Genomic DNA, 26,924 nt, shown 5'->3' on the forward strand with positions numbered 1-26,924 from the left:
AGGGGTGCTGTAAGAGAATGGGATCAGTGCTTTTTCCTACAGATGCTACTTATAATAGAATGAATAGAATGAAACTGCCTCAGTCAATAAATACTTGAGAGCCTGTGTGTGCCACATGATGAAGAAAGCCTAGTATCCTTCCCCTCATTGAACTTACAGATGAGAGGAAGAGGACCATTAAAGCAGTAGTTACAAATAAATAATGGACAACCTTCAGTGTCCTGCAAAGGAGTCCTGTGTCAACTTGCAACACGGAAGCTGCTTGTCTAGCTTTACCAGCTGCTGCCATGGGCCAGCCAATAAATGAACCTGAGAATTTGGGACTGAAAGATCGCAGAGCCATGACACTACTTTGCTATCCTTGAAGGGAATGAAGAAGAGAGAGAGATTGAGATGGAGGGAGGGAGGGAGAGGGAGTATGATTGATTTTAGTTTAGTGTACTAACGAGTTTCTCATGGTCCGTAGAATAGAGTAATTCTAGATATGATTTTGCTGACCTTTCTCTTGCTTATGGCTCTCTAATGAAAAGTCAAGCACCAAATGGATGATTGGCCTAAATCCAATACATAGGTTTTGTTAAAAAAAAAAATCCAACCAAGTAAATTTGAAGCTCTTGGTTTTATTCAACAATTCATGAATCGGGCAGCATCCCATCTAGCAAGTAGAGACTCCAACTGCAAGGAGTTGTACAAAATGGAAGGTTTTTATAGGTATAAGGGTGAGGCAAGGAAGTTATTAGCAAAAGAAAAGAAAGGATTTTTTCAGGCCAGGTCATCTTCTTTTGTGGGAAGGGGACTGCAGGGGTCTTATCATGCAAATTACCTCACTAGTGCTAATCAGGAAATTTCAGATTGACTGTTCAAAGGTCACGTTTCTGGGAGAGGTTGAAACTGCAATTAAGTCTTGGTTTGCTGTCATGGGGGCAAATGACTCCATTTGGGGCCTGTTATTTCTTTTTTTAACAGTTCTCCCCTTTTGATCAAACCCTCAGCCTAACTAAGAGATATGATCAAAAATTAAGGCATTAGCACTACTCTCAGCTGCTAGTCTATAGTTCTCGAAGCTTTTACTGATCCTCTGTGTGGCATTCACAGCTCATGGTGGTTTTTTTGCTGAATCCCTGTGATAATCACAGGCCATGGCTTAAGGTTCGCAATTTTTAAGTCGGTCATCCTCTTCTTTCCCCCTGCAACATTCCAATTTTAGGGAGATCATCCTCCTGATAGTGGCTGCGAACACCCATTTAAAGTTTTTCAGAGAATACAGTGCACCAGGGGGATTATTATGATTATAATAAACAGGATAATTCCCGATGTTTGGAGTGCACTTCAGAGCCATGGTTCCCAAGACCCAAACCAGTCAAAATCAAGAAAGTCAAAGAAAGACTTTAATGAAGGAGTCACCTTTTTAAGCCGAATGGCTTGCTCAGTGATCTTATGTAACTGAGTTTTACCTTCCTCACAAGTGTTAACCAGGTGCAGTAGGTGGTGTTGGCCACAGCACAGACACCTCCTTGCTCAGCTAAAAGAGAATCAAGGGCTGGCCTGTTATCAAGAACAACTTTGAACAGAGTCTAAGGATTTTTGTTGGACAGCTAGTGTCTTAGCAACAGAATCTGCAATCATTTTAAGAGTAAGGGAGAGATTCCTGATCATATCCTCGTTTGTATTTACTCCTAACCGGGGAGGTAGGGCCCTGCCCAAGGAAGTGAATCCTGAATCATGAAAGCCTCCTGGTACGTCCTTTCTAGAATAATTAGAGGCACAGCTAGATATCCTAAGAGGCGTTGTCCAGTTGTGCACCAGCCATCTAGGCATTTATAGGCCCTAGGAGGATGATAACCACCACAGATAAAGGTAAATCCTGTCAGGGCACAAACCACTTGCACTAAGGTGGCCCTATTAATGGATGCATTCTCAGGAATTGTTACATTTGCTCATTCACCCCAGGGGTCAGTTATATTTTCTCCTAGCCTGATATAAAAGGTTGTTCAAAATTCCAGAGGTTACCACCCTTCGCAGTGGCCTGGGCGATACGGATGATGGTGTTATTTTTCCAGGCCAATGTCATAGTAAAGGAAAGAAGGAAAAGAAGAGAGTTGAATGTTTAGTCCAAGTCTGAAGTCTTGACCTGGCGTCTTGGGAGAAAGCAGTCCACCTTGATGTCAGCCACTTCTCTTCCTTGTTAACTCGATTCAGAGGTCCCCAGCATTTGGACAGGACCAGGTGTCAGGGGGAGCTTTCTTTTCTTTTTTTTTTTTTTAATTTATTTTTCCCCCAAAGCCCCAGTTAGATAGTTGTATGTCACAGTTGCACATCCTTCTAGTTGCTGTATGTGGGACGCGGCCTCAGCATGGCCAGAGAAGCGGTGCGTCAGTGCGCGGCCGGGATCCGAATCCAGGCCGCCAGCAGCGGAGTGTGCGCACTTAACTGCTAAGCCACGGGGCCAGCCCAGGGGGAGCTTTCTTTAGCTGTGAGATGTGTACCCAAGGCTCAGTGCCTTCTAATTTTGCAGCAGTGTCAGTGGTCAGGAGCACTTGGTAAGGTTCCTTCCAGTAGGGCTCGAGGGCTGTCTTCCTCTGATGACATTTCCGGAATACCCAGTCACCAAGCTCTAGACTGTGATCAGCAGGATCCTTTGAATTGGGAAAGTTTCTTTGACCTGTTGATGATAGGCTTGAGCATAAGATTTTAAAGACTTACAGTAGCTGGTCATACTAGCATGAGACAACAAAACATCAGCAGAAGGTTGTATACCAATAGACACTGGTCTGCTGGTGGGTATCTCATGTGGAGTGAGTTTATGTTTTCCAAAGTGGGTACTGTGAACAGTAAGCAAGACCAAAGGCAATACCTTAGGCCAGGGGAGTGGTTTTGGCAAGTTTAGAAATTTTTAAGTTTGAGGATCCCATTCATTCTCTCAACCTTGCCTAAAGATTGAGGGTGATGGGATAGTGATAATTCCAAGAAATTTGCAAGGTTTTTATTAAAGCTTCTGAGATTTGCCCAGTGAAATGGGTGCCTTGATCACTGGAGATTGTGGAAGGTAAACACATTTTCTGACAGTTTCTTTGCCAATGTGGGGGCATCAGTTTTGCTGCAGGGGAAGACTTTAACCCACCCGGAAAACATACATACAGTAACAAGAACCTATTGGTAAGCCATACTGAGTGGCAGTTGAATGAAGTCCAGCTGCAGGTGTTCAAAGGGTCCAGAGGGAGGAGGTCTGAGGCCTCTGGGGATAAAAATAGATTTTCCAGGATTATGGACCTGACAGATCAGTCATTTCTAGTAGACTGTTTTTGCAGTTGTATAGAAGTCTCCCTACCGATGTCGATTCATAATTTGAGTCATCTTAAATGCACTATGGTGGGTAAAGGAATGCAAAAACTGAAAAATGTGGTTTGCCAGGGAGCCAGGAAGAAACAAGTGGCCATCTTGGGTTTCCCATAGCCTCAACTGTTCGTTTAGTTTACAGCCATCTAAATTTCTCTGATTCAGGAGCAGACTATTGCCATGTTATAAGGACATCAGGATGGCAAAAGTCTGGCAATGAGGGACCTTTTTTTTTTTTTTCAGAAACAAAATGGACTTCATCCACATATGCCACAGTCTTTATAGATTCTGTTGATACGGCCTTTGAATGAAAGTCAGCCAAGGCATTTCCCTGATATTCAGGTTCAATCCTTTTACTGTGAACCTCAATTTTGATGATTTTAAAGTTATCAGAAACCCATACTCAGAGATCTTTCCATGAGTCTCACTGAAGATGAAGCACCTTTGCAAAAGCATCAGGGTAAAACAATAACTGTAAATGACAAAAAACTTAAAAATGACATGGTTAAAGATCTGATTAGGGTTCATTATAATGCAGTTGATAAGGAAATTTGGTTATTTGTATGGCACAACATTTAAGATAATAACTAGAATTACAAATGATAATAGTATACCAAGACATAACAGATTTTTTGGATTTCATAAAATTTCTAGAACATTTGTATTAATAACATATGTCTACACAGATATAATCAAAGAAAGTTTAACATCACTTATTTGACAGTGTTTCCCAAGCACTTGAATATACCAAATAAGCCTAATTAGTTTAATAGCTCTCTTTGAGATGTTTCAGAGGTCCTCTGAAAAATCCCAAACTTAGCTAGAAGTCAAAAGGACTTCATTTAGAACTTGATTTGGGAAATTTGTCAAAGATATCAGAACCTGTGGACACTTGGTCAAATAGGATCATAGGTCACTATGAAACAATACTTAATTATCTATTTGACCAAAGTGACCATAAAAGATTTCAAAGGCAAATACAGAAGGTTACGTAGTTGCTAGCAAAACTTAGCTCTTTTTAGTATTAAGAAGACTTGGTTTTAAGCAGTCAAAGACCTGATGAAAACAATGTGTAGCACAGTTGGTAAGACACAAAATCTTTGCTTTCTAGGCAGAAAACTTTTCACAGTATTTTATCAGGAACAGACTAATAGTCAAAAAAAACTTTGTCCTTTTATCAGATGAAAGAAAATCAAGTTTCAGTTTTACACAAGTATACCATTGTTATTTAAGCCTATTTCTAAAACCCTTGTAATAACAATCCAATTTTTAGCCAACTTGACTACACAAGGCCAGAGTCTCTCTCTCCCTCTCTCTCCCTCTCCCCCTCCCTCTCCCCCTCCCTCTCCCTCTCTCTCTCTCTCCCCCCCTCCCTCTCTCCCTCCCTCCCTCTTCCTCCCTCCTCTCTCCCTCTCTCTCTCCCTCTCTTTCTCCCTCTCCCTCTCTCCCTCCCCTCTCTCCCTCCCTCTCCTTCTCCCTCTCTCTCTCTCTCTCTCCTTCCCTCTCTCTCTCTCCCTTTCCCTCCGTCTCTCCCTCCCTCTCTCCCTCTCTCCCTCCCTCTCCTTCTCTCCCTCCCTCTCTCTCCCTCTCTCTCTCCCTCCCTCCCTCTCTCTCTCTCTCCCTCCCTCTCTCTCTCCCCCTCTCTCCCTCCTTCTCTCTCTCTCCCTACCTCTCTCTCCCTCTCTCTCCCTCCCTCTCTCCCTCCCTCTCTCTCCCTCTCCCTCTCTCCCTCTCCCTCCCTCCCTCTTCCTCTCTCCCTCTCTCTCTCCCTCCCTCCCTCCCTCTCCCTGTCCCTCTCTCTCTCTCCCTCCCTTCCTCTCCCTGTCCCTCTCTCTCTCTCCTCCTCCCTCCCTCCCTCCCTCCCTCCCTCCCTCCCTCCCTCTCTCCCTCCCTCTCTTTCCCTCCCTCACTCTCTCTCTCTCCCTCCCTCTCCCTCTCTCTCTCTCTCCCTCCCTCCCTCTCCCTCCCTCTCTCCCTCTCCCTCTCTCCCTCCCTCTCTCCCTCTCCCTCCCTTTCCCTTCCTCTCCCTCACCCCCCCACCCCCATCTCTAGCTTTTTGTACAAATTTAGTTTGTCCTTCATAACTGGAAGTTCTGGTTTAGACAAAATTATTCTCATTTCCCTTAACGAAAATGCATCTCCATACCTCTTTTTTTTTAAAAAAACAAAAACAAAAACACATCCTACTTTCCTTGCCGACAGAGTTGTGTTTCCCTTATTATTTCTAGTAGCTTTAATTACATATATTAATTAAAATTCTTAACCCTTAGAAACCTTAACTAGGAAGTAAATGGTTGTGAACTGTCTTTTATATTAGCATTTTGTGGCTTGGCAGATTTTATAAATACCTTGTATAATTTTTAGAAATATGCTTTTTAACATAGCATAAAGCATGTTTACTAATAGACCCAAATATCTTTAGTTCCTCTGTGATAAGAAGTCAAAAGTAGGTAAATTTAGACTTGTTCAGCAATTAATGTTTCAGCATTTTATCTTATTTGGAAATAATCTAGACAGTCAATGAATTCCCATCATTTAACTTAGAAAAATTCAAAGATTTCAGGTTACCAAAAAGGTTTGGGGAAACTATTAAAAAACGTTTGCCTGAAAGCTTTTATCCCATTTACATCTATTAAATTTATTTGTTTGTTTGTTTGTTTGTTTTTATAATTTTATTTATTTATTTATTTTTCCCCCAAAGCCCCAGTAGATAGTTGTATGTCATAGTTGCACATTCTTCCAGCTGCTGTATGTGGGATGCGGCCTCAGCATGGCCGGAGAAGCAGCACGTCTGTGCGCGCCCGGGATCCGAACCCGGGCCGCCTGCATCGGAGCGCACGCACTTAACCGCTAAGCCACGGGGCCGGCCCATAAATTTATTTGTTTTAACAATCAAATTACTCACAAAAACTTCATAAGACATTAGACAAAATCAGCCAGCATTCTAAGTTATTTATTTTGGTTGATAAATTTGCAACAGAGATAAAATAAATTTGACTAGTAAACCTAGGTAGAATAAAAAGATTATATTTAATACTGATAACTCTAAAGATATGTCTGTTTTAATTAAACCAACGAACTTAAACTAGCTTTAACACTTAATAACTTACCAGATCACATGAACTTGAAATTCATTTGGGCTAGTTTTTATTCTATTTCTGAGAGTTTCATTTATATAAGTGCTTTAATTTTCTTTAAACCAGTTAAATAGAACTTTTTTACAAATTAATTTTGGCAATACCATCTGGATGTGAAAAATATATATATCCCACCTCTACAACATACATATATAGAAACATACAGACATATGCAAACAGAGACCTTATAGGTACTAATATTTATGGAGAAGACAGAAGATTTTTCATTTACCCAATTTCCAAATACTTCCTTTCTTTTTTTTGCTTCTGATCAGAAACTTTTCCCTAAAGTTTGCATTTCAAAGAGTGGCTCTTAGTACCTAAAGCAGATGGGGGTAGAAAATGCGTATTACAAAGGCACAGAAACAAGTATTCAAGTTTTCTCCAAGATGGAGTTTTGGGGGCATATTTACCTATTATCACAAGTAATTTAAATTTTTAAGTGCAGACAATTCTAACATCCCAATATCCACAGTATTTTGAGATGATTAGGGGAGATTTCGGGGATGGTAAAGATAGGTGAGCTTTTGAGTTAGTTCTAGAGCCGCATTTCTGGTTTTGTAGAGATTTGCAAGGCAAAGACAGTTATTTTCAGTTCCTGGAAGAACTGAGTTGCTGCCTAAATGGTATCAAAAAGGCTGACACACCCATCCACCTATTTTGGAATTTTTTGCCCCTTTCTGGGTACATTTAGCTTAAGGGAGAAGGCCTAAAAACAATTCCTATCAGCCTTTGAATAAGTTTAGTTTCCCCTGGCTATTTAAGGTAATAACCTATCAGTTTACCAAAAAGAAAATCCCTCAGAGATTTGTCAACTCTGGGAGGAGCCCACATGGGACCATTCAAGTTGGTGTTGAAGAACTGACATAGAGCCTTTGAGGACAATCTCTTTTTCAGTCTCCCAGTTGATTACAATCGAAACATTGACCTCTAGGCCATCATTTTGATGATAGACCCCTAGGAGGATATAATGAGGGAGGCCTAGGTGGTGTTTTACATACCTTCTGTGTCTCTAATTTTTCATTAACCTTTTGCAATGAATCTTTCAATGAAGGTATTTTGGAATCTTGAAGGCTTTTGTAAGCTTCTGTATACCAGTTAAAGTAGGCATCCCATTCTGTTTGTTCACCTTGGGATCCCTTGCTCTCAAGTGCATTTCTTAAATGAGCGATCTATCTAATTGGAATGTTCCTCATGATGGCCATTGTAATTCTAGGTTGTCTTTAGTAAAATTTTGCCATTTTGTTAAATATTTGTAGCTTCTGGGACTGTAGTTCTTAAGCAGATGTGCTGGAATATGGTGCATTCAACTCTGGATATAAAGGATCCCATTTCTTGTCGCTAGGCCTTTGGGTTTCTTGGAGCCAAACTAATACCTAGGAGGGACATGCCATAGGGTTGGGAATGTGGAGTGTTTTACAGTGTACCTCATTGCGTGGAAATTTCTGTGATGTTCGGGGGTGACCCAGTGTCAATGTGACCTGTTCTGTAACCAACTTGTCCTATTACAGGAGTCTCCTTGAGGTGGCGAGCCCTCTAACAGCCTTTAAATGCTCAACCCGTGCCCACCAATTTTTGTGGCTTTTTGGCTTCCGAGATTCCCATTTAGCAATAGCCTTTACCTCATGTGCACATTCACAGAAACCAACAGTAATCGAGGAAACAGAACCGTGGCCACCAGCAGTAACCAAAGAACCAGGGACTGGGGAAAGGATTGAAACAGCAGACCTCAAAGAATGGGAATTGTGGACTTTCCAAACAAATGGAGAACTGCAGCTGTCACCAGCAGTCTCCACCATGGAATCTGGGGAAGGAATGCAGACAAATGGGGAACTGCAGACTAAACTACCAGCAGTTCCTAACATGGAACCTGGGGACAGAATCAAGGGCTGGGGTTTTCCACTCAAAAACCTGGGAATTGCAGACTGAAAAGCCAATTAGATCGGAGCTTCAACACAAAGAGAGCAGAGCTCAAACTGAGAGGAACTTACCCATGGCCCTCAGAAACTGCAGGAAAGGCAGTAAACTCAAAAAGGGTTCGTGAGTACCACACCTGTGTTTCATGGTGTCCCCAAATGCTGCCGGAAGCTCACTTCGGATCCCACCACTGCCACCCAATCTGTTAAAAAACAAAATTCAACCAAGTAAGTTTGAAGCTCTAATTGGCTTTATTCAATGATTCATGAATCTGACAGCATCCCATCTACAAGAAGAGAATACTCGAAGGAGTTGTACAAAATGGAAGGTTTTTATAGGCAGAAGAGTGGGGCAAGGAGGTTATTAGTGAAAGAAAAGAAAGGATTATTTCAGGCCAGGTCATCTTCTTTTGGGGAAGGGAAGGCAGGGGTCTTACCATGCAGATGACCTCTCTAGTGCTAATCGGGAAAGTTCAGGTGGCTGTTCCAAGGTCACATTTCTGGGAGAGGTTGAAACTGCAATTAAGTCTTGATTTGCTGTTATGGGGGCAAATGCCTCCACTTTGGGTCTTGTAATTTCTTTTTTAACAGTTTACGTCACTAGGTGGTTCTTTAATCCTCTCTTCTCATTTAGATGTTCAGCTTCTTGAGGGGAAGGACCGCCTTTCCCTCTTTGTATTCTCATTGGCCAACAGGTGCTTTGTACAGAAGTACTCAGAAAAGTGCATGTTGGTTGAATGGAAAAAAAGAAAAGAGAACAGCTTTACGTGAAAAACACATCAGAGACCACATTTTTGTTTTGAATTGTATGTTAGAGTTTAAGGGGCATGGGAGCCAATTGGAAGTCCTGGAGTTGAAGTAAATTCAACAGCATCGAGTTTGTATTTGGCCCTCAATTGGCAAATCTCTCCCTTAACTTGCACTCTGGGGGGCTCCCCATCTCATATGGTAGTCTCTTCCTTCTTTGGACTGTGAAGGTGCGGTGGCTAACTTCTGAGAACACTTATGTTCCAGATGTTGTACTAAGCATTTACTTGGATTATCTAATTTAACCTTAACAACCACTTTATTTCACAGATGAGGAAATTGAGATATGTGGAGCTAGGTAAGTTGCCCAAGTTCATGTAGCTAGTAAGTTTTGGAGCCAAGTAGTTTGGCTCCAGAGCATTTGTTCTTAACTACTTCTTTGTAGTGCCTCTATTAGTTGGGCCTTCCTGTAGCTAGTTGAATTCCTCTTCTAAATGACAGGACTTCATATGGTGGCCACGTTTTTCACATTCACCAAAGCTCTGTTCTCCAGATCTATGCTTTGGTAGATCGTCATGGTCCACGGGTCCTACCTCTTCAGGTGAGAAACAGTTTTGCCAGAGCATGAAGATTTTCAGGGACTAACTCACAATAGCCAAACTCATAAGAGATTGATGTATAAACTAAGCTGTTTAATTTGTCCTGTCTGCCACTCCCCATATGTACGTGGGGGGGACAGTTGGTAATTAGAAGATTTCATGGTCACCTCAGGAGTTGTGATACCTCAGATACTGAAGGGATCTGCTTTCCAGTGAGATCACCTTGCTAATTTCTGGACAGTGGCAGAGACACTAACAAATTCTTGCACAAATTCTGGACTCCCTCTTTCCAATCTCCACATGGGCCCTGCTACCATCTATGAACAATCTTCTCAATTTATGTAAGTTTTAGCTTTCTTATATATCTCCTGAGATCACTCTTTTGTCATTTTGGTTGAAGCTGGAAATTCCCAATCTCCTCAACTGCTTTCTACAGTCTCTTCAGATGACTAACTTCCACACATGGCTGATGTCCTCCAGGGCATGTCACTTCTTACTAATTCCATTCTCTAAGGCTAACCTTATTTTCAAGATCCGCAGAGAGACCTCAATATACCCTCCTCTGTGTGCTAAGTACAGCCATTATCGCACAGGAAAACCTCAAATACCTTGTTGGAAACCCGGGGAAAATATTCCTTTGATCTTAATGGAAAGAAAAAGACAAATTGGGTGCATTTAAAAACAAATAAAAACTTCTTAGTCTTTACCAAGGAGGGTATCTTTTGAAAAGAGCAAGTCAGATACAGGGGCCTGATCAAATAGGAGTAAAGGTAGACATGTGTAGGCCTGATCAGCGTGTGAGATGGAACGCTGGGTGACTTCTACCCAGTGAAGTTGAACCCAAAGGGATTGATGGGCCTCTTGGCCTAAGTATCCCACTGGCACAAGGCCTCTGCCAGCTAATATGAGTGTGGCTTTTGTGCCCAAGAGAAAACCCTGGGAGTTCCGCACTCAGCAAATGTTTATTGTTGGACTGTGAGTAACTAGAAGGCAGGCACTAGATTTCACTCAAGTTTATGATTCCAGCATCTGGCATCACAGTGGATATACACAGAAAATATAATAAATGTTTTGTTTTTAAAAAATGAATGGGATTCTATTTATATGAAATATCCAAAATAGGCAATCTATGAGGACATAAAGTAGATGAGTGGTTGCCAGGAGCTGGTGGGGTTAGGGGTTGAGGGGAGAGTTGGGGGAAAATAGGGAGTGACTGCTAATGGGTACTGGGTTTCTTTGGGGAATGATGAAAATGTCCTGGAATTAGTAGTGATGGTGACACAACTCTGTGAATATACTAAAACCACTGAATTGTATGCTTTAAATGGGTGAATTATGTGGAGTGTGAATCATATCTCAATACATTTATTTTAAAAATGAATGAATGAGAAGGTGAAACCCATAAAAAGGCCCACTAGACATTAAGTAAAAGATGTAGTAGGGAACAGACTAGGGGTATTCTGAAAAACAAATTCATTCATACTAATCTGACCTACCAGAGTCATTTGGTGTTAGCCCTTGAGGAATGTAGGACCAGTTAACTAGCTTATATTTACATAACCAGTTAACTAGTTTACATAGGCTTGAGATCCATAATAAAGACCATATTAAAACTTGAGTCGCCTTAGGGTTGCGAATTTGTTAGAATTGGGGGACTGAGGTTTACAGAATAAAGTAGAAGAGATGAACACTTCTCTGGAACACAGATATTGAAGATATTAGTGTTCAGTCCCATATTCTTTAGTGTTTTTTATGCACAGTAGCATCTTTAAGTTACCAAAAATATTCCACAGTTCACCAGCATTCACTAAGCACCTACTGTGTGCCAGCTGCAGACCCAAGGGAGGACCAGTTCTTGTCCGTTGGAAGTGCAGGGTCTCCTGGGCTCCAGCAAGCGCAGGAGCAGTCCAGTGAGGGACAGACCCACTTACTGCTGAACTGAGCCATCTGTGAAAACCCAGAAAGGATCCTGGAAACAAATAACCCCTCCTTTCTTACCAAGAATGGAGTATCTACAGCTCTGTCCACCAGGCCTAAAGAGAGCCGCACTCAAATTGGAAGACACCTTGTACAGTAAGAGAAGGTGTGGTCAGTTTGATGTTGCGGGGGCTGAGAGTTCCTGGATTCCCAGGGGAGGAGGACAAATGGAGTCAGGGGCCTTCTTACCATGTGGCCCGAGCACTTAATGTCCTGGAAGTATGGAAAGTCCTGTCCACAAGGTTTATTAACTTTTTTTCCACCTAGAAACAAACCGAGAAGTTTTAGAGTAATTCTCGGAGTAATCCAGAATCATCTTCACAGAAGATAATACCAGAAAACTGAGAGATAAAAAGATATGCTTGCTAAAAAGAAAATTTCCCAGCCTCCGCTGGCCCTTTGAGCCAAGAAAAGCAAAACCTCAGTCAGTATTTAATGAGTGAGAGAGAATAGCTAGAAGAGGGTGGAGAAGTAGGCAGAAGGAGGCTATTTAAAAGACACTAAAGTGCTGCAGCTGTTTTGGCTAATTTTTCTCATTTTAGTGATGTACGAAGCTCTTTGTCTTCTCTGTGGGGCGAATTCATTTGTCTCTCTCATGAGTCATCCTGCCCACAAATAATCTCTCTTGGAGTAGCCCTTATGAAAATAGACAATTCACGTTGCATCGTGTGAGTTGGCAGTTGTGTGTCCTTTCCCTGGGTGGGCTGTGCTGCATCTGCTCTGCCAGCATCCACACACGTCAGGATTTCTAAGGTCTGAGCATACCCTTGGTGTGCTCAGAAACGGGAGCACAGGAGACATCTGGAATCTGAAATTAAGGCAGGCAAGGAAGGCTACAGGCAGCAGGGCCTGGTCAGCTGGCTGCTCCATCCTAAAGGTTTCTAGATTTCGTAGATGTAGCCTTTCCCAGAAGGGTTTTATGAGAATTATCTACAAAAAGGTAGACAACACCAGAGGAAATTCTCTGTAAATAAATGTTACTATCATTTCACCCTGGATCTTGCCAAGTTGAGCTTTTTCTTTTAGATGGTATTTTTTTCACTATCTGGCTAGCAGATCTGACCTGCATTTTTATTTAAGATTTCCCTAGAGAGACACTGAGCTCTTTAAGATAGAGACTAGAATGGATATCTGTTGTTTTTGCTGCCTAGCAAAATCTCCTCTTCCCTAACAATTACCTTGAATTTACTCTGAGAGACCATCCAGGACCTCACTCTCATCCCATGTGCTTTTCTGGTGGAGTTGGCTCCACCCGTGACTCAAGGTTAGAGCATGTAATTGAGGCCCAAGACAGTCAACGTGTCACGTTTCCCTGGCCATCTGATTGGTTCAGAAATGGGCATGTGCCTCAGTCGTAACCTGTGAGATCTAATGAGACTTTGGCTGGGAGGCTGGGATCAGGACTTGGAGCTTTGCCAGCATGAGCTCTGGTCTGGGGCCGCCTTCTAGTGAATGTGAGTGGAGAGCCAGTTTGCACATGGAGACCACACGTGGAAGAGAGCAAAGTCTAGCTGAGCTGAGAGAGGGAGAAGAGGGTGAGGATGGTCATAGTGTTATCCCCTAAGCCCTCAACCCAGCTGCCCTGAAGGCACCATTATCCTGGTCCTTCTAGGTGTGTGAGCCAACAAGTTCCATTTGGGCTTGAGTAAAGCACGGTTGGGTTTTCTGTCCCTTGCAGTTAAGGGTTCTAACTGATTCAGGGGCAGTGTTTCACTTATGCCCAACTTCTAGCAGAGTGCCTGGCATGTAGAGGAAGTTCAGTATGTGTCTATTGCATCAATTCTTGTTCAGTCGAACAGATATTTATTGAACATTTATGAGGAACAAGGTATTGTTCTGGATCCTATATGGCTGCTCTGTCCACTATGGCAGCCACTAGCCACATGTGGCTCTTTAAATTTAGACTTAATGAAAATTAAATAAAATTAAAACTTCAGTTCCTAAGTCACACCACCCCCATTTCAAGTGCTCAATAGCCAGGTGGCTACCGTATTGGACAGTGCATTTCTAGAACATGTCCATCATTGGAGAAAGTTCTATAGGAAGCACTGCTATAGAGAATACAAACATGCATAAGACTCAGACCATGCCTCCAAGAAGCTATATTTTAGCAGTTGTTCGTTTTGAAATTATCAAAACAGTAGAGAGCATAACATAACAGAACAATAGTCTGACTTACTGAAAAGACTGATTTATAAAAGTTCAGCCTCGTTTCTCTTATGTATAATTATTTAAGTATAAATTCTAATTAAGTACAGTCATGGGTCACTCAGTGACGGGGATATGTTCTGAGAAATGTATCGTTAGGTGATCTCGTCGTTGTGCAGACATCATAGAGTGTACTTACACAAACCTAGATGGTATAGCCTACTACACACCTGGGCTATATGGGACCACCATGGGATATGCGGTCCATCGTTGACCAAAACGTCGTTATGCGGTGCATGACTATAGCTTAATGAAAGAAATTACTGTATGGAGCCATGCATCATGCAAAGTGAGGTACACCTGAGTGTTCTTTCACGCAACAGGAACTAGCATTTACTGGGCCTGGAAACTGAAGATGCTTAGATGCCTTGTTGAATTTTGGAGCCTTTTCAGGAAGTAAGTCATTGATTTTTAAGTGGAACTTCACTCGAGTACTAAAATCCTAAAATGTCTCCCAGAACTTGTTCCTTCTCTTTATCCAGTAAGGACTCACACACGCCAAGCCATCGTGATGACGATTCTGAAATAGCCTGGTTCAGAGTAATCAGTTTCTGGCAGATGGCTCCTGGACATCCAGGTGCCCCTATTCTGCTCTTTTGTGTCCCACATCTGGCTCTTTGCCGTCCCCTTCTTCAGAGTAGGGTGTCCGAAGCATCTTCTGACCTCCAACATACTCCTTTGGAAGAGATATGAAAGCAGTCTCCCCACGGTTCCTTCATCCAGAGGCATCCATTTTTCCTAATAGTTGTGAGAGAGGCTGACCAAGAGGCTGTCAACATGTTGTTCCTTGTTGGCCAGGACTCTAGCAGCACTCGTAGGGCTGGATGGATTCTGCCCTCACTGGGGGCCATCTTCAGGCTCTCGGATTTAGCCCAAGCTGGCCGCAGCTCTATTCTCAGCCTCCTCTCCTTAGTTCCCCACAGAAGGCTCGCCCCCTAACCAAAGCGGTTTACTCACAGTCCCAGAGCATCTCTGTCTTTTGGCTCATACTGTGTGCCTATCCATCCCCCCACCTCCAGTTAATGATTTCTCCTCAAAACTTAACTCAAATACCTAACCTGTCCTTGTGTGTCCAACCATCCAAGACAAAAATTCTTTATCCCTCCTTTCACCTCGACAGCATTGTCTGTACTATTCTTTTTTTCATAACAGCTTTATTAAGATATAATTCACATACCCTACAATTTACCCTTTTAAAATGTACAATTCAATGTTTTTTTTCAATATACTCACAGAGTTGTGCAGCCGTCACCGTGAACTGTTTTGAACATTTTCATCACCCTAAAAAGAAGCCTTGTAGGGCCGGCCCCGTGGCTTAGCGGTTAAGTGTGTGTGCTCTGCTGCTGTTGGCCCGGGTTCAGATCCCGGGTGTGCACCGATGCACCGCTTCTCCGGCCATGCTGAGGCCGCGTCCCACATACAGCAACTAGAAGGATGTGCAGCTATGACATACAACTATCCACTGGGGCTTTGGGGGGAAAAAATAAATAAATAAAATTAAAAAAAAAAAGAAGAAACCGTGTACTCTTTAGCAGTCAGCCTTCATTTCCCCCACCCCACCCCCAACCCCCAGCCCCAGGCAATGACTAATCTACTTTCTGTCTCTATAGGTTTGCCTTATCTGGACATGTCATATGAATGGAATCTTATAATATGTGGTCTTTTGTAACTGGCTTCTTCCACTTAGCATAATGTTTTCGGGGCTCATCCATTTTGTAGCATGTGTCAGAATTCCATTCCTTTTTAAGGCCCAGTAATATTCTGTTGTATGGCTATAGCACATTTTGTTGATCTGTTCATCAGTTGATAGACATTTGGGTTGTTTCCACTTTTGGGCTGTTATGAACAATTCTGCTGTGAACATTCGTGTACAAGTTGTTGTGTGAATATACCTTTTCACTTCTTTTGGGTCTATACCTAGGAGTGGAATTGCTGGATTGTGTGGTAACTCTGTGTTTTGTGTCATTCTTTTGGCAACATTATATTTTCTGATATTTAAATCCCATGGTACTTAACTTATCATTTCCACGTCTTGCCTTTCTTAGGCAATCTCAACCCTTGAGGGCAGAAAAAGAGCCTGTTTCTCTCTCTACTCCACCCAGTACCGACCACCACGGCTGACTAAAAAAAACACAATCACTGTTTGGACCTAAAAATGTAATGAAAAGAAGTAGAGGCTTGTGAAGTTCTCTTCCTTGTTTAACCCTAAGTTATGTCACCTTTTTCTGTTCGTGCTGCATCTGTCCTCTTTTCTAAAAGTATTTGGTCTCTCTGAGTTCCAGGTGTTGGAGGTGAACTGATTTGCAATTGCGGGTAACTGGTGTACGACACTCCACGGGTCTGAACATTCTGAAGGAGATGTACTTTGGGGCACAAAGAAAGGTCAGCTTTCAACATGTCTCCTTCCAGAAAACAACACACACTGTTCCACACTGCTGAAGAAAGGTCAGCTGTGGGGTAATAAGGCACCTCTGCAAAGCAGGGCTTCACAGGCTCTTTACTCATTTATCACCAATAATTAAAATGTTTAAAGACACAGTAAAAGCCATTAAAAGGAAAAGACATCTTCCTGCTTTTTCTCCCTTGATCAAACCCTAAGAAAACAGCTTAAACAAATGAGAGGAAAGATGCCAGGTTTATAAAATGGAGGCCCTGCAGCTGTCTTTGGGTCCACCTTGAGGTGAGGTCGGAAGTATTTTTTTCCGAACTCTTGCCAGCAGGAAGAACTATACGAGGCGGCATTTTCGGTAACTGCTTCTTGTCTCAGTTGGTAAATCACTGGCTATGATAAGCAACTGCTTTGAAGTGAGTGGTGTAGCAACTCTGTTTGATTCTCCAGCAGCAGATGGCAGCTGTGGGTGATGACAGACATAAGATAGAGGGCTGTGCTTCCTCTATGAAATGGATGAATGTATGAAATGGAAATTTCGAGTCAAAGAGAAATGCTTCTCATTGGGGCTTAATTGGTCTTTCATGAGCCGTTATCAAGAGTTCTTACAGTACCTAGAAGAACTGATCTTCACCCAGGAGTTTAACCAATGCTAAATGAATGAAAAAATTTATGTTCTGCTTTTCTGAGTGGGGGGAATCAGGGTTCTAGTACATACAATAAGAACTTCCAATTGCATAGCATTTTTTTAAAACAGCTTTAATGAGGTATAAGTGACATACAATAAACTGCACATATTTAAATTGTACAGTTTGATAAGTTTGTAGGCACCTGTGAAATCATCACTGCAATTAAGACAGCGAACACATCCACCACCCCCAAAGATTCCTCATGTCCTCATGCCTTTCCTCCTCCCTTCCCCAGACAACCACTGCTCTGCTTTCTGTCATCATGGATTAGCTGGTATTTTCTAGAGGTTATATAAATGGACTCTAGAGTATATACTCATTTTTATCTGGTTACTTTCACTCAGTGTAATTATTTTGAGATTCATCCATGTTGTTGCATGTACCAAGAGTTTATTCCTTTTCTTTGCTGAGTAGTATTCTATTGTATGGCAGGATCACAATTTGTTTACCCACTCACCTGTTGATGGACATCTGAGTTGTTTCCAGTTTGGGGCTGTTACAGATAAAGCTACTTGTGTACAGTGTTTGTGTAGACAGATATTTCCTTTTCTCTCAGGTGAAGACCTAGGAGTGGAATGGCTAAAATGGTGTGTAAGTGTATGTTTAATTTTTTAAGAAGCTGCCAAACTGTTTTCCAAAGAAATTCTAACATCTTGCAACCCCACCAACAGGTTATTAGAGTTCTAATTTCTCCATATCATTGCCAACACTTGCAATGACAGTATTTTTCTTTTTCCTTTCTTTTTTGGTAGAATTTTTTTATTTCATTTTTTTAAATTTATTATTTTATTGAGGTAACATTGGTTTATAACATTATATAAATTTCAGGTGTACATCATTATATTTCGACTTCTGTATGGATTGCATTGTGTTTACCACCAAAAGTCTAGGTTCCATTCATCACCATACATATGTGCCTCTTTACCCCTTTCGCCATCACCCCCGCCAACCCCCAGCTGCATAGCGTTTAATAGGCACATAGAAACTATACTAGTTCAGGGATGTCAGATTTCAGTTCATGTGCCCCTCTTATCAATTGCTTGTGGCCACTTGTAGGGTTGTGCTGGGAAGGATTTTTGAGGCCAATTTCAGGCTAAGCAGGGAAGATGATCATATAATGAATTAGTGATGTGTGTCATGAACACCTAAGAGAATAAGGAGTAGAACATGTGTTGGGTATTTGCCCTAGACCTTGAGCTCCTTGTCATCAAGGAGCTTAGATAGCACATCCTCAGGACCTTGCACATTGCCTGGCACGTAATAAGTAACCAGTAAGTATACATTGGTTGAATGAGTGGTTTGATTTCCTAGTTTTGCAATTGGCCCGTGATTCTAAGTAAATAACACACATCAAATGCCTTAACAGTAAATGAATTTTTGCAACAGAAACATTTCTTAGAGAACTTTGATTTTTTATTGAGCTGTTGCCTTGATGTTTTCAAAACAGTGCTCCATTTTGCTACAACAAAATAATACATGTCAAGAGTTTGATTTAAATTGGCTACTCGAAGCACATTTCCTCATTTTCTTTTTTTTCTTGTGCCTATTTCCATATTTCTTTTTCTATTTATTTATTTATTTTTGTTTATTGCAGTAACACTGGTTTATAACATTTTATAAATTTCAGGTGTACATCATTATACTTCTATTTCTGCACCCTTATTTTCTATTTCAGGGGTCTAGAGAGGCATCTTGGCATTTTAGAAAGAACACAGGCCTGGAAGTCAGATTTGTTTTACTTATGGCTCAACTGTTAACACACTATGTGACTTTAAGCTTCTCCACTCTGGGTCTCAGTGCCCTCTATAAAATTAGAGAATTGATTATGGTGTGTGTGATACATAGAAATATAATGTATCATCTCAGACACGTCTTGGCTGATGTTCAGCACCAAGAATTAAATATATGTTTTTATATTTATGTACATTCTGCCTGATTCCAAAAAAGGATTAAAAATAATTATACTCAAAACCATAGAAATAATTAAGCCGAAAACCCTTTAGAATGAGAATAAAAGGATAAGAGCCAAGTTTTTTGGTTTTTTTTTTAAGTCATTATTTTAGGAAACTTAAACTAAGGAAACTGCCCAAGTTGAACATGAAATGTGACTCTGTGTTTCCTGACAGCCCAAGCAAAGAGGGAGATAATGGGCTACCTAGTTCTCCTTGTCTGATAAGAAACAGAGTGAGTAATTGGCTTTGCAGGGAAAAAAAGGAAAATGCAGGTACGATTTGTCACCCTGACAGGCCTGTTCTAATAACCTCTTATCAAGGCAATAGCCATCAGTTAATAATGAAACCATTAAATTGCAAACGAAGTGTGCCAACATAGACCAAGCCTTATTTAATCGATAATGGCTATTTTACTAGTTGTTTGGTAGACTTGAGCCAGGTCACGTGTAATAATAGTAGCTGATGCTTACTTTTATAGTGCTTATGTGCCAGACACTGTTCTAAGCACTTTACATATATTAATATATCAAAGCCTTACAACAGCCCTATGAGTTAGAAACGATGCTCTGAGGTCTGCTGGGATCTTAACAACTACACCATACTGCCTCTCGCATGTCTGAAATCACACAGAGATTTAACTTACCGTCAGTTACACAGCTCAGCTCTCCAGCTCTGAGCCATCTCGGGACAGAATGTCTCATTTAAAGCAACAATAACCAGTTAAAAAGTAGGCAGCCACGGGGTCGGCCCGGTGGCGCAAGCGGTTAAGTGCGCCCGCTCTGCTGTGGCGTCCCGGGGTTCGCTGGTTCGGATCCCGGGCGCGCAGCGACGCACTGCTTGGCAAGCCATGCCGTGGCGGCGTCCCATATAAAGTAGAGGAAGATGGGCACGGATGTTAGGCCAAGGCCAGTCTTCCTCAGCAAAAAAAGAGGAGGACTGGCAGATGTTAGCACAGGGCTGATCTCCTCACAAAAAAAAAAAAAAAAAAAAAGTAGGCAGCCACAGTGCTACATAAACTGAGTGAATCAGTATTTGCTCACTGAGTTAACTGGTTCTTTTGACATTCTTTTAATATGGCATCTTGAATTTTAAAGAAATAGTGTAGGCTCTCTCTGAGCATTCTTTTGCACATTTCAGTGTTGGCGTGAAGAGCATCATACATCTCGCACAAGTGCATGTCTTTGCCAGCTTAGTCTAGTTCAGGATCAGGGGTTCCCTCTAAACTGCATGAGATTATTTTTTCTTCAAGAGGAGAACAGAATGTAGTCATTCACATAATTCGTTAATTCATTCTATAAAAATTTACTGAATTCCTGCTGTGTACAAGACACATAATAGAAAGATGAATAAGTCAAAGTCTCCATCTCCAAAAATTTTATTCCAGCCAGAGACATATAAATTTTAACAATTAATTTCTATACAGTAAGAAAATAATTATTCTTATAAAGTGCTGTGGGAGCACAAGGGAAAGAGCTGCTGTCTATACCTGGGAAGGGCAGACAGGCTTTACAGAGAAGGTCCCAGTTAGTCCAAACCCTAATTCAGTCCATGTGTATGGAGCCTATAGGAAGTGTGTTTTGACAGCCACCTGGCATGACCAATGTCCCTGATTTTTTTTTTTGCAACTGTCGTATTCACAATGCCTACAAATGCCACCATTAGTAAGTCATCTCTTTTGAGTCTGGATGCAGTTACACACATAGGAAAAGAGGATGAAACTAATTGATCATGATGGCTCAATATTTTACAAGTTTAGCTATGAGTAAGGCCTTTGGGGAAGATGAATCCAGGGATATAGGGAGGCAGACACTAAAAGGGAGAATCAGAACTGCCAGAGAGGAGCCGGCACTGGCATTTCCTCCAAAGCCAGTTCTGTGTCCACTAGGAAACGTGTTCTCTACAGACATGAAAACTGCAGGGAACAGTGAGTGGGGTCAGAAATGGCACCACTGGTGCTGAAAAACCACAAGTAAAGTCATCTTGGAGCTACAGAGAGAGCTTTGCCCTAATCCTGCTTAAGATTTCCACAGCATCTTTTCTTCTCTTAAGAGTAGGAAAAAGGCTTTCACTTCTCCCTTCTCACTGCTTTGTGAAGACAGGCATCCAAAATTCCCATCTGCAGGTGAGGAAATCAAGTTCGTGGTCTGAGATGGCACAGTGAATTGAACAAAGACTCAGAAGCAAGTGCCTAATTGCTCTCACCCCCACGTTGGCTCTTAAATTTAATGCTTAGAGTGAGAATTCTCAGTGTTTAAGAAAATTGTAAAGCTTTATACTATATTTAATCACCTGGAAACAAAATGTTAAAACCAAGAGGACACTTTGGATATCATCTTATCCAATGCTCTCATTCTAAAGGTGTGGAATCTTTTATTTATTTATTTATTTATTTTCCCCCAAAGCCCCAGTAGATAGTTGTATGGCATAGCTGCACATCCTTTTAGTTGCTGTATGTGGGACACAGCCTCAGCATGGCAGGAGAAGCGGTGCGTTGGTGCGCCCCCAGGATCCGAACCCGGGCCGCCAGCAGCGGAGCGTGCGCACTTAACCGCTAAGCCACAGGCCGGCCCAAGATGTGGAATCTGAATGCAAGGGACAGTTCCAAATAATTCAAAGGGTCTGGCCATTAAAACCTACTCAGCGCTCGAGGTTTCTGTTTCTAACTGGAGGTCAATGCCTCCAAGAGCTGTTGAAGAGCCTCTGCTTATCCTTCTGGGACTGAGTTAAGGACTTCTGCTGGAGCCCTGGAAGGTTCCCCTGCCCAAAATCTGAGTTCAGGACCTTCCGTTTGCCATTGTTAAGGGCCATGGCTCTTCCCATAGATTTCTGTCCATTTGTCAGACTCCCACCATTTCCGTAACAACCCTGACTTCAGCTTGCAGCAGGAAATTCAGCCTTTGAACTTCAAAAGGACTCAAACTGCTGACCAAAAGCAGAAGAGGGCTCCGTTGAAGGTGTTTTGTAACACTTCTGCTGTTCCTTATCTGCTTCCTGATGGGCCAGCTTGTACTGAAGCATCTCTCTTTCTTGCCCCTTATGGAATGTTGCAAGAAGTAGACAGTGCTTTGCAATGATCTGAATCTTACCTAAGTCTCCTAAACATTCACACTTATTAAACCAATTGTTTTACTGCCTTGTAGCAGCAATTGGGAATTTCTTCACCCTGATTGGGGTATTTCTTATGGCCTCCCCTCCCGCCTCATCTTATCCTTTTCTGCATTTAAACTTGGTCACTTGCAACTCTCCATTCCTGGTACCTTTTCTAAATTATTCAGGGCTCGATTGGTTTCAAGTGACATAAACCCAGATTGAATTATCAGAGGCAAATGGAAGCACTGGAGCGTTGAACACAATTGAAAGAAAGGTTGATCGAGCAAACCTTAGGAAAAGCTGCAGTTCAGGAGTAACAGGAACAGGTCTCTCCTTGCAGACGGGCTTCTTCAACAAGGCAGGAAGCATGGCTGCTAGCAGCTCCAGAGCCTCCTAATGCTAAGCTTCAGTCACCTGACATGGACTGGCCCACATCCTCTCAGGTCCCAGATTCAAAACTCAGGGCCCAGCTTGCATCTGTTGTTCATTTTGGGGCCATTCGAGTTGGGCCAGAGAGGCGGGATCTGTAAAGGAACATGGTTGGCACGGGGGGAAGAAGCAGTTCCGATCAAAGGGTGTTTGCCATTACCAGAAGACAGGAGGGTGCTGGGCTAACAGAACCCGCAGTGTCTGTTACAAACCTGAGAGTCCATCAGGAGAGGAATGATTAAGTAATTTAAGTGACAAGAGCAAGTTGAAAAACAACAGGCATAATATGCTTTTAAAAAATATCATATGTTCAATAAAGCTTTCCTAACCTACTTTCTCTTAACTGACTCTCCCGATTAATTAACTCTGCCCTCCCTTGTTAAAGCATGATCTGGTGCCTACGGGAGGCGAGGCTGCTTGCTCTCAGCTGGTGGGCTGGATTCTAGGACACGTGCACATCTCCACTCCTATCACTTGAGGCCTATGCTTTCCAAGAGTCTTTCATTTCTTGCCAGGCCTAGGAATGCCAGATGGACTTGTTGGACATTTAATTGAATATCCCCCAAATGAAAAACCAATGTGAAAAGAAAGTTATTTCTATGAAAATCAAGTTTAATTTAGAAAGATTTGATAACAGCGAGTTGCTAAAAGCAATGGTTCTCTGTAGTGGGGAGAGGACTTTCACCATTTATTCCAGAATGGGTTCTGGAGTCTAATCCCCTACATTCAAATTCTAGCTCACTGCTTACTAGCTGTGTAACCTTGGGCAAGTGGCAGAATCATCCTGAGACTTAGCCCCTTTACTGTGAAAGGGAAATAATAACAACCTTGTTGGGGGACTGTTAGGATTAAATAAGATAATGTATTTAAAGCACTTAACACAGTTCCTGGCACATAGTAAGCACTTAACAAATGGACCATCTGTCATCATCGTCATCATCATCATCATTATAATTATTATTAACAGTCACTAAAGTGAGACATGTATTTATACGGTTTCACACTAGTCTTATGTTAAATGGTGTAAGGATGTTATTTACATTAAAGAATTTAATAAATTTATTTCTTTTAATAATGATTAGAGAGAAGTGATTGTTTAGCTGTAGAAAACAATCATTTTTTATTTATCCAATCAATACCTGAAAACTTAAATAATTTTTTTTAATGTAAAAGGACACCTCCAGGAAGTTCTAGAGCTACATGAACACCTGAGTTATTAGAATGAACCTGTATCGTGTCCTCCTTCCCTTTTGTAAAAATTAAGAAGCCAGGGATGTGAAGTAGGGGAGATAATTGGAAAGTTGCCAGGTAGCTTTAAGGAGCCTCTAAGTGCAACAGAACCCATGTTGGCTCTATTCATGACTTTGCTTTCTGGACCAGTATTCTAGAAGTTGGTACATTCTTTTCATTTTGTGTCTTTCATAGAGGGCAGTAAAATTTTTAGTTCTAATTATATTTAGGGCATCTGGATTCTAGTCAGCATTTCTGGCTCTGTTTTAGAACCTAAAGTCTTCGGCTTATTCCTAATGTGGAAAATGGAATAATCCCCCAGGCACGAGAAGAAGAACTCTAACATTCAGGCTGCCGTTACTATAGTGAGACGCTGCTACAGACATCACAAGACTTGTTATACAAGGAAACATGATTACAGCGGCTTAGAGAAACTTGCCAAGGCCTTGAAGGATTTATTACTTTTTGAATTCTGAATGAGACATAAATATGTTTTTCCCCTCTTAATTTTGGACCCCATAAAGAGAAGGTGAGAAAATTCTTCAGCAAATTCTAGAATGCTTAGCTGCTGAAGATCGGTTGGGTATTGTGTCCAAGTCATATTGCAGAGGGTATGAATACTTGTTTGGCAGAGATGCAAAACAGTCACTCCTTTCTGTCTGCACTGCCAAGTTAGTTACTGCCTTGTCTCCCAGTGGGAGAAGAATGTAGCTCCTTGGGGAGTCTTCTGGAAGGCAGCATGGTGTAATGGAAAAAACAATGCACTCAGAGGCATGAGGCCTGGATTGCAGCTTCCGCACTTATAAGCTCTGTAATTTTAAACAGGTTACTTGAACTCTCTGAGCCTTAGTGTCCTTTTATGAAATACAAGGACAGTAATTCCCATCTCAGAGGGTGGTGTTAAGGATTATAGTATATTAAATATCATGTATAGAATCTCAAATGTTAGTTATATTAGCATCGAGATAGCTGCCTATAACACTCATTTGAGTTCATAGATCTCCAAATTTTGCTGATGTCCTAAATAGAGGGACTTTTAAAAATAATGATAGTCTCTCCTCTTATCTGTTCTCCAGATTCTTTGGTTTCTCTGGAAGCTGAAGAGATAGCATGGGATAGTGGTTAGGAACAATTTAGAAATCCGACAGACCTGAGTTTAAATTTACTACTTACTAGCTGTGAAGCCTTGAACAAGTCACCTAACTTCTGTTATCCTCAGTTTTCTCATCCATAAAGTAGTTATGAAAATAGTACCTCAACCATTCTTTATCCCTTTACCTTGTTTTATTCTCTATATGGCACTTATCACTATCTGAAATTATTTATTTGTATATATTTTCTGTCTCCCATTCCAGCCCTCACTCAAATATAATCCCCATAAGAGCAAAGACTTTATATGTCTTGTTTACCACTTTATATATCTTGCCTAAGATAGTGACTGGTACATTATTGTTATTTATTTTTTCACCTTTGACTTCTATTTTTAAAAATTCCCCTCCCAGTGTCATGGCTAAATTTATACACAGTAGCTGAGTTAGACACCAGGCAGAGATGTTTTGCATTTGGAAATACCTGTGTTCTTACAGTTGAGTTTCTATTTCCTAAAGATGCTTACTCAGCCTTTGATGGCACAGTTTGACTTGTGACATCAGAAGATTGACAGGCAGAAGTCTGACTCAGGGATTCAGCTAGGAAAGAGCATGACTTTCAGCCCTGCTCGCCCTTTGAGGGATGGCTGGACAAGGCTCAAAAAGGTCTTGGATTTCAATTTATCTAGGAAGGTATTTAGCAAATTATTTTTAACCATTTGGATTTGGTACAGATCACCCGAGGAATCTGCAGTCTCTGCATAAGTGAAGAATGAGAATGGAAGCACTAAGTGGAGCTGAGTGGGAGAGAACAGGCCGCCCTGCCACTTCCCAGGGGAAGCTGGCAGCTTTCTCCAAGGCCTGGACCACGCCTGCCCCCTTCCCCACCCCATTCTCCCGGAACGCCTCTTGGACTTTTATTTACTTAGCACCTTGGAAATCACTAAGATTCCAAGATTTTCCACAGCCACTCAGAGTTGGGCACTGCAGACAGATAAATGTTTAGGCTCTGAGTTTCGCATTATTCATTAGCCCTCTCCCTGTGAAGAGGTGGCAGTCATGGCAATGAACTGTGTCATGGAGAAAATTGAGCCTAGAGAAGAGGAACTCTTGACTCTCCTACCTCATTCTCTGAAGCCCTTGAATTGTTCCTCTAAATTCCTCCGGGACCAAGATGGGCTTGGGAGTGGGGTGTCAATGGTTCCTGATCACCCAGGGGTTGTATACAAAATGTTGCATGTATATGTGTTATGTGAGGAGGCTTAATGTGATTATATTCTCAAGAGATATCATCATTGGTCTAAAACAGGTGTGCAACCACGGCCCTAAGTGGACCTAATATATTTTTATAGTGTTTGCAAACTCTGCAGATTTGCCCCTCTGACACTCAAAGCTCTGTGTGGGTGGGTTGAGGATGGAAATGCTGAAGCAGTGTAGAGCTGCCCAGTCTTGTTGGGTTTTTGCATTATGGCTCTCTCATCTCTTATTGAGTTTGCTTGTTTGCACAAATTAAGGCAGGCCCGTTGGTAACCAAGTCCTGCTCCTTGTCAGCAGAGGGCTTAGTTGAAGAGGGTAGTAGGAAATTCTATAAACAAGATATCGCTATAGATATGACTTTAAGAATAAAATAAAGCTACATCACCAACAAACCTACCTATTAGAACACTGAGTTTCTTCCTTCAGTCACAAAACATTCCCCAGCCATTCCCATACTCTTAGAGGAAGAGTGATGATACATTGGACCTTTTCACCTAAGGAAGGGTAGGATGAGAGCTTCATTTCCGCATCCAGGAGCATTGACATTCTTTTTGTCATCCAGCACTGTTCACTGCAGCCTGACGAGATTTCTTACAGGCCTTCAGAGATAGTGCACTTGTGTTAGTCCCTGTGCTTTAACTACCCAAATAGGGGCTTCTGCCTTGCTCTTACAACAGAATTCGATTAACTGTAAGATCTGGAAATCTCTGGCAAGTGAAAAGCCACTGCTTGGTGTGAATGTGTCTTTATTTCTTAGTAGTGCAAATTACCTCATCTTCAGTAGGAGTATGGCAGCTTCTATGTACTAAGTGTTTATCACATGCCAGGCTTGGTGCAGATTGCTCTATGATAGTTGTCTTATTTAATCCTTATCCTGAGG

The 26,924-nt window shown here is 41.7% G+C and overlaps 1 protein-coding gene across 3 annotated transcripts in view; it reads left to right on the forward strand.

The window, feature by feature from the left end:
* ATG7 (autophagy related 7) overlaps positions 1-26,924 on the forward strand; it is a 253,951-nt gene that overhangs the window by 143,924 nt on the left and 83,103 nt on the right. The window contains exon 19 of one of the 3 annotated variants that reach the window (XM_087431503.1): positions 16,203-18,529. The exons of the other annotated variants lie outside the window; for them this stretch is intronic. Coding sequence (XP_087287629.1) covers positions 16,203-16,220 — 18 coding nt within the window. The 3' untranslated portion in view covers positions 16,221-18,529. Of the gene's footprint in view, positions 1-16,202; positions 18,530-26,924 lie in introns of those variants that run through there. 3 annotated transcript variants of the gene reach the window in all.

The sequence above is a fragment of the Ceratotherium simum genome, chromosome 5, assembly GCF_057802395.1.
Source record: "Ceratotherium simum simum isolate JZ-2026a chromosome 5, ASM5780239v1, whole genome shotgun sequence".
NCBI lineage: Eukaryota > Metazoa > Chordata > Mammalia > Perissodactyla > Rhinocerotidae > Ceratotherium > Ceratotherium simum.